The 7,431-nt window shown below is 36.6% G+C and overlaps 1 protein-coding gene across 4 annotated transcripts in view; it reads left to right on the top strand.

Moving 5' to 3' along the window:
• The window catches only part of LOC137652464 (kelch-like protein diablo), a 50,312-nt gene that overhangs the window by 16,503 nt on the left and 26,378 nt on the right, over positions 1-7,431 (top strand). For all 4 annotated transcript variants that reach the window (XR_011046303.1, XM_068385852.1, XM_068385850.1 and 1 more), the window contains exons 2-8: positions 1,055-1,271; positions 3,742-3,864; positions 4,289-4,423; positions 5,116-5,282; positions 6,062-6,233; positions 6,430-6,627; positions 7,123-7,235. Coding sequence is in view for 3 of the 4 variants with exons in the window: in XM_068385852.1 (XP_068241953.1) it covers positions 1,080-1,271; positions 3,742-3,864; positions 4,289-4,423; positions 5,116-5,282; positions 6,062-6,233; positions 6,430-6,627; positions 7,123-7,235 (1,100 nt within the window). In the remaining variant the exon portion in view is untranslated. The remainder of the gene's footprint in view (positions 1-1,054; positions 1,272-3,741; positions 3,865-4,288; positions 4,424-5,115; positions 5,283-6,061; positions 6,234-6,429; positions 6,628-7,122; positions 7,236-7,431) is intronic.

Below are 7,431 nucleotides of genomic sequence, written 5' to 3'. Positions count from 1 at the left end.
GGTAAAAATTTTGAATTGTCTGTCCTTCGGTGTTAAAGGGACGTTGTCGGGTTATTTGTAACTGGTAAATATATTTCTTATATTAATAAATCATTGGAACCTTTGTATAATAGCGGTCAGTACCTCCAGCGTGCGTAAAGAATGGACACCAACTAATCTAAATGCCCCCCCCCTAACCTAACCTACAAGACATGTCCTTATCTACTTACCTAACGCGGGGGCTAACTCCCTCCTGCAACCCCCTTACACCGCGTATTCTTAGTCAGCCATTATCGTGCATACACCCCTAATTATTTTGAAGTTAAGGTTACATTGTCCTTGATGCGGAGAAGGTTTGGAAAACACTTTTATTAACTGTAAATATAAAGTGAATTGGTCTGTAAGATTGTCTGGCAAAATAACACTTATCTAGTTATTCAATTCTTGTTCTTTGCGCCACCCTTGCTCGCTTTGCTCTTTGTCTTCTTTCTATCCTATTCTGGCACGTGGTACATGTTGCGCTATGTGCCTTAGCTAAGTGGGCAAGTATACTGGCGTTATCAGGTCTAATTCAAGGGTTTTAGTCGTGGAAAAACAGAAGTAAATTTCAGGAATGTAACCTAAATTAATCACACCCACCTAACCTAACCTAGGTGGTTGAATCCTCCTTAACGACGAAGGGCTGGGGGCCGCTTTGCCCCTTTGCATCCCTCATCTGCTTTCCAATCTCTTCTAGATCATATCACTTTAAAACCCCTTAATGTACCACTCATGTAATTAAGCTAGGCCTATTACCCATACCTTATTCAGAATAAGAAGTTGCAAAAAGTAAAAATCAAAGATTATATACTCCCGGGCTTAAACTGTAATCATATAAATTTTTTAATACAAAATTGGAGTTTAGATTTTCTAGAAGTTTTGATAAGTTAAAGTTTTGTTGTAATCACATTTATTGCTTCAAATTGTAAACAGTATATAAATGCTTAAAATCATGTAATTGTCTGTTGTAAGTACTTGGTCTGTAAAGCATTAACGTGTATACAGTAGCAGCTGTAATATCATCTTTCTCGTGCAGATGATGGACACTTGTCGACACTGAAATGTCACGAAGGGATGCTGGTCCCCAGAGGGGATCGGGAGGAGCAGGACCTGTTGGAGCATCAGCACCTGCAGCAGCTGCTGCTGCCAATGGTGCTGGTGCTGCCAACGGAGGAGCTGACGCTGGAAATGAATCTCAAGCTTCCTCTCCAAGTGAGGATTGCAAATTTGTGAATGCCTCCCATGCTGAATCTGTAAGTTTTGACAGAAGATTGCATATTTTATTTTTAATCATTCAATCTTATAAACTTGATAATGAATGTTCAGTTCAACTGTATCATGCTATATTGCGAGATATATTTTCTTATAATGTATAGTTATTACAAATTTTATAGTACTTTACTTTACTTAGGTTATTTTCATAACTACAGTATTGTATGAAATGCTTACTATATTTTTTCCAGCTTTATCTTTTTAGTATTATACAGCAATTTTCTTTTTATAAATTATTATCTCAAATATTCTTTGAGCCCTACCAAGTATTTTTACATGGAAGAAGTGAGAGAACTGTATTGGTTAAAAGATTTTTGTTCATACGGGAAAACAAATGTGTCCTTTAATATAGGAGTATCATCAGCATGAACTGAAATGGCTGCTAAAATCATCAATGGCAGTTATGGGAAGGGATCCACCCAACTCTCTGATGCAGTCACTTACACTTTGGCCGCCATCCCATTGGTATGCCTTGTGGTTACTCTCCAGTTAACAATTTAATGCGTATTTCTTTCTGTTTTACTTGGATCATTTGTTTGTGTTTGGTATTGGTGCACCTTTCACGATGGATTCAAGGAAATCTGTTGATATGCGGAAATGTGTGGAATGTCTATGCCTAGGCTAACTGAAGATCACCATTCTCTTTGTACTCTTTGTCGAAGGTACTGTATACCTGTTTACAAGTATCCCAATATTTAGGTATATCAAGCTTCTTGCATCATTCTTCTTATCTATGAGTGAGTGACGGAAATCACCTGATGACCGTATCTTCCGGGTCAGTTTAATGGAGAGTCGGTCTGTTATGATAGCTACTGCTATCATACTTTATATTTGGGATCGTTTTTTCCCAAGAAACAAGGTCCAACACCGGAGAACAGGTAAGCTTGAAGTGTGAGTAAACCACCTCCCCATTCGTCTAGAGGCACAGGAAGACTCCTTTTCTTGTACTGCTTCATTGCAATGAAATAAGAGGTTTGCCTGGTCTGATAACTAATCTCTATCGTATGAGCACTGTCCAAGCATTCTTGTAACATGTTCTGTCTCTGAGCTGGGTATTAGTGTTATGGATGACTTACCTGGTAACTCTCTTACTGTAGTTTTGTTAAAATAGAGCATTGTTTATCGGCATCTTATACATCATCTGCCTCCCAAGATGGTGTACCAGGGATGACCAGAGCATATCTAGGCTTTCTCAAGTGAGTGTGAAGGATCTCCAGAGTGAGGTAATGAAACTTTTTCTCTTTTGATGGAAAAAGAGGCTTAGGAGGCTCCTGATCCTGAGGGGCCCTATCAGTTCCTCTCCTTCAGAGACCCAGCACCTTAAGATGGCGTGACACTTTTCAGAGGTCATAGATCTTTTTTCTGAAGACTGATCTCGAGTGATTTGAGAGTAGTTGCTTTGGTCTAGCCGACCTAGAAAGTTCTTACCTCGGCCTTCTCCTAGAAGTGGTACTACATCAAATAGGAAAGCACTCAAACCCCTCTACAGGAAATTTCTCCCTTTAACCATTCCTCTTAGTATTGAGACCAAAATGTCAAAAGTTATTTTAAAGCAAATATACAAATTACCCCTAAAATTTGAAATTTTGCCTTTGTATATGCTTTCTGTGCATATTTTAAAAACCTCACACCTGAAGATCCAATCTTTTACTGAATTTTACTATTTAAAGGTTTAAAGTCCATCCATGAATGGCAGAGGCAGGGGACAGTGACATTGCCCTATCAAGCAGAACAATCCCCTAGAGACTGACCATACATCATATAATCAGTCCCCAAGCTAGGACCAAGGCGGGCCAAGCAATGGCTGCTGATGATTCAGCAGATAGACCTATTGGCTCCCCCAAACTCCCCATCCTTAGCTCACAAGTATGGTGAGGTTGCAGTGACCAAAGAAACTATCGAGTTTGAGCTGGACTCGAACCTCAGTCTGGCGTTCACCAGTCAGGGACGTTATCACATTGGCTACCACAACCCTATGTTTGACAAACATGTATATATTATGATTTAGGTACTACTCTAACTTGACCTGGATCAGATTATGAGGAGTAGGCTGTCGATAACAGTATATAAGCGAGGCAGCTAAGGAGCATATGCTTCCAAGCACTGTTTTTACGCGTATAATCTACTGTCCCGCTAATACACACTTTTTCTTTTGTGATTGCACTATTGCTGGCATCATTTACAATTATTGTCTGTCTTTTGTTAATCATTGTTTTCATTTTGATAAGGATATTGACTGTTATTCTTTCATTAGATCAGTGCAGTATTACAAAATTATTGTCTCTATTAGTTAATGAAGATTTATGAAATAATGGTTTGGTATACTCTAGTCTTACTATTTATTTTTTATGATAGTATTGTACAATAATGACAATGGTAATTATTATTCTTATTTGTTATTGGTTTTCTGTTGTTTTTAGACACTGTATTTACTATATAGACTTTTTACAGGTCCTGAGTGGTCTTAATGAATTAAGGAAGAGTGGCCATTTCTGTGATGTAACATTATGTGTGGATGGACAAACTTTTCCAGTTCACCGATCAGTGTTAGCTTCATTTAGCGCATATTTTAAGGTTTGTCCTTATTTATGTTGACTTTGTAATAGCAAAATTTAAAAAAAAACATATATGAAGCATATTTAATTCATTGAAACATTTGAATCATCCTCTTAAGTAAGTTAGGTTCTGATGTATTCATAGGTTCATTTGTTTACAAACAGCTTTTACAGTAGTAGACAGAGAAGGGTAAGGGACTGATATTGTCTTGCAAAGCTGAGGTTCATAGTTTTCTTTTTTAATCATATAAGAAAATTACAGGTCTGGAGTAGCATATATTTGAGGATTTTTACCATTGACACACACGCACACACACACACACACACAATATAGTTGTAAGTTCTTGAGTTATAACAGTAACAGTATGATGTAAGAGTTTTAATCTTTTTTTGATATCCTATTTTAGTCTCTTATGAATTGTCTGTCATTTATAAATTTCCAGGCAATGTTTCTAAGCAACTTAGCCGAGTCACAACAGGAACATATCACTTTGAGTGGCGTTGATGCCAATATGGTCTCGCTTCTCATCGATTACGCTTATACTTCTTCAATCATGATAACAGAAAGTAATGTCCAGGTATGTGTTTGAATTAGTTTTGCTACAATTTTCAAGAGATGTTTCATTTTATTGTAATCTTATGACATTGATCATGTAATGTAAAATTTAAATTCTTTCAATTTCCCACATTGCCAATAATATTGGCACCTAAGCTCTAGGCCCTATTTTAGGACATTTTACTCAATGTATCTTAGTACAAAAACTAGCGTTTCCTTTTAGCCAAGTAAGCGTCTTTTCCAATAATGTATTCTTTTATATATTTTGTAACGTTTTCATGCACAAGTAATAAAGGAAAGAGGGAGAAAGTTAATAACTGGCCTGGACGGCTCTAAGGGGAATAGAAATATCCAGACGTAAAATAAGTCCAATAGTGTTCTAAGGGACAATTTATTCAAGTCAGTAGTTACTAGCTTCCTTTAGATATATCTTGTATATTGAAGATGATTAGAAACTTTAATGGAGTAACTCATGATCAGGCCATCTTGTCATACCATTATAGAATTGTGACTAGGGGTCCCATTAGATTTTAAGATTATATTGTTAATGTTCATTTAATTTAATTTTTGTGTTTTACTAGTCATAAACAGTGCAATTCTTTTACTTTGGTAGTTAATATGATTGAACTGTTTCATTAATCACACGCTACGCCCTTTCTTGTTAAGCAGTTCCAAAGATTTATTGGTTTTAGCTCATGGCAACTTAAATTTCAGTCCCTTCTGAGTGCTGCAAATCTATTGGAAGTGACGGCAGTTAGAGAAGCGTGCTGCAGGTTTTTGGAACGTCACATCGACGCCACAAATTGCGTTGGAATTCATTGTTTTGCCGAGGCTCATTCATGCCACGAACTCACAAAAAAAGCAAAGGCCTATACTCTAAGGTAAGGTTAAAACTGGTTTTAAGATTGATGTAGATGTATTGGAAAGGAACCTGTATATTTGCAGTTATTGCATTATTCCATTTCACTGTGGCTTTACGCAGTTTAAAGTTATTTTTATATGTTCTGTGGTTATGTGGTCTTGTACAACTGCTTTCCCCTCCTATCTGTAAATCAAAGTTTATTTGATTCTGGTACACGTATTGTACAGGTCCTCAACTTACAAACATTTGGAGAGACAAACTTAAGTCCAACTGAAATCAGATATTGTTTTAAAAGTTAGTACACTTAGTAATATAAAGAAATACTGTAAAAAGACATCATTTAATACATTAAGAAAAACAACATTTGCAATAACCTGATATTTATTTCATATGAAATGAAATTATTTGCTGACTTTAGAGCTGGAAATCATAGGCATTCGAGTCAGGTTAGGCCTATCCCAGGCGAAAATTAAAAAAATTTAACTTACAAACAGCTTCTTGGAACCTATTAATTTTGCAAGTTGAGGCCTTTCTGTATTATGGTGCAAGTTAATTTTGGTGTACTATAATGCTATGAAAACATGTGAAATTTAAGAGTAGAATTGTAGTATTTTCAAATACTCAACAACCCCAGTACAGTACTTGTAATTCATGATAGCCTAAAGGTATAACCTAAAGCTTAGAATATTATAAAATAAGGGTTTGTTTGACATAAATAAGGGTTTGCTCAGAAATTAGCTTATTTTATGAGTCTGTAGAAGATATATGCGTATACTTAGTAATTTTGCTTTCCCGTAGGAACTTTACAAGAGTTATGGGGGGTGAAGAGTGGCTCAACTTGCCCGTGGAGAAAGTGGTTGAAATAATATCAGCTGATGAACTAGAAGTAGAGAGAGAAGAGCATGTTTTTGATGCCACTACTGCTTGGCTTCATCACTCGTATGCTGCAAGGTCTCCAGTTTTTCATAAGGTTCGATAATGGTTTAGTTTCAAGTATAAAGTTTGCCGGTAAACATTGTGTAAGAGTAAAATGATATACATCTATTTATCTTTTTCTACTGTTTATTACCTTAGTTTCTCAGACAGTATGATATAGTACAAGAAGATTTTTTTTTGTACCCATATTTATTTGTGCAGTCACTATATATACTTTTTTAATATTTCAGATACTAGAGTGTGTAAGGTTGGCTCTTGTTAGTCCGTATTTTTTAGTGGATGTTGTGGAAGGAGAGACAGCGGTGAGATCCTCGCCCGAGTGCCGTGTGATAGTAGAAGAAGCCAGGATCTACCATCTCCTTCCCGACAGAAGGCACCAATTAATGTCGCCCCGAACGCGGCACAGACGCAATACCAACACAACTACAGTATGTGTACATAGGATTTAATAGGCTTATTAATGATTTCAGTATTTGTGTTCTTGCTCCTGTTGGTCAATTTTTATAACACAATACCTTTACAATATATATCGTATTCTTGATAGAAATGTATAAGGAAATGGAATGAAAAGAAGTCAGGGCATAAATCCAAAAGAACAGAAGAATTACCCCATGATAGATGTTTTAATATAGCGGTCAATATTAAATGAGGTCGAGAAAAAAGCTGAGAATAAAATGTCATAGAAAGAAAACTACAAGCTGATTCTCCTCAGCATTCATGCTTCTTTAAACACCCTGTTCCCCAAAATTAAACCACATAGTGATAATTAGGATAGGTCGATTTTAAGTCATTAAGAACACTTTTAGCTTCTTTATATTTGTTGTTTCTTACCATTAGTAAGTCATTTGATCTTGGATTGCCAATTCTATTAAAGAAAAAATTATCGTTTCTGAATTTAAGTTACTGTGCTTTCATCACCACAGGTGATTGTAGCGGTTGGGGGTGAGGATAACAAGCTTGTATTGCGGTCGGTTGAATGCTATGATCCCCTTGCACATTGCTGGAGAAGTCTTTCATGTTTACCCTTTGCTGTAAGGTAAGTTGTGGTTCCTAGTAAATAGTTTAACCAGACCATAAAGTTTTTAGCTCTCGCTGCAAGGTAAGGTCAGTTTTTGCTAGCCTCCCGGCTAGTACAGAAGGCCACTGTTGGGGTTGACCACCACAGTGGGGGGTTGGGCTTGCCTGGCTGATGTTCTAGTGAGCAACTATTTTGATAAAACTGGAACTGAAAC

Source organism: Palaemon carinicauda, chromosome 13, assembly GCF_036898095.1.
Source record: "Palaemon carinicauda isolate YSFRI2023 chromosome 13, ASM3689809v2, whole genome shotgun sequence".
NCBI lineage: Eukaryota > Metazoa > Arthropoda > Malacostraca > Decapoda > Palaemonidae > Palaemon > Palaemon carinicauda.
The sequence above is the reverse complement of the archived record's forward strand: the minus strand, read 5'-3'. Positions and strand labels throughout refer to the sequence as shown.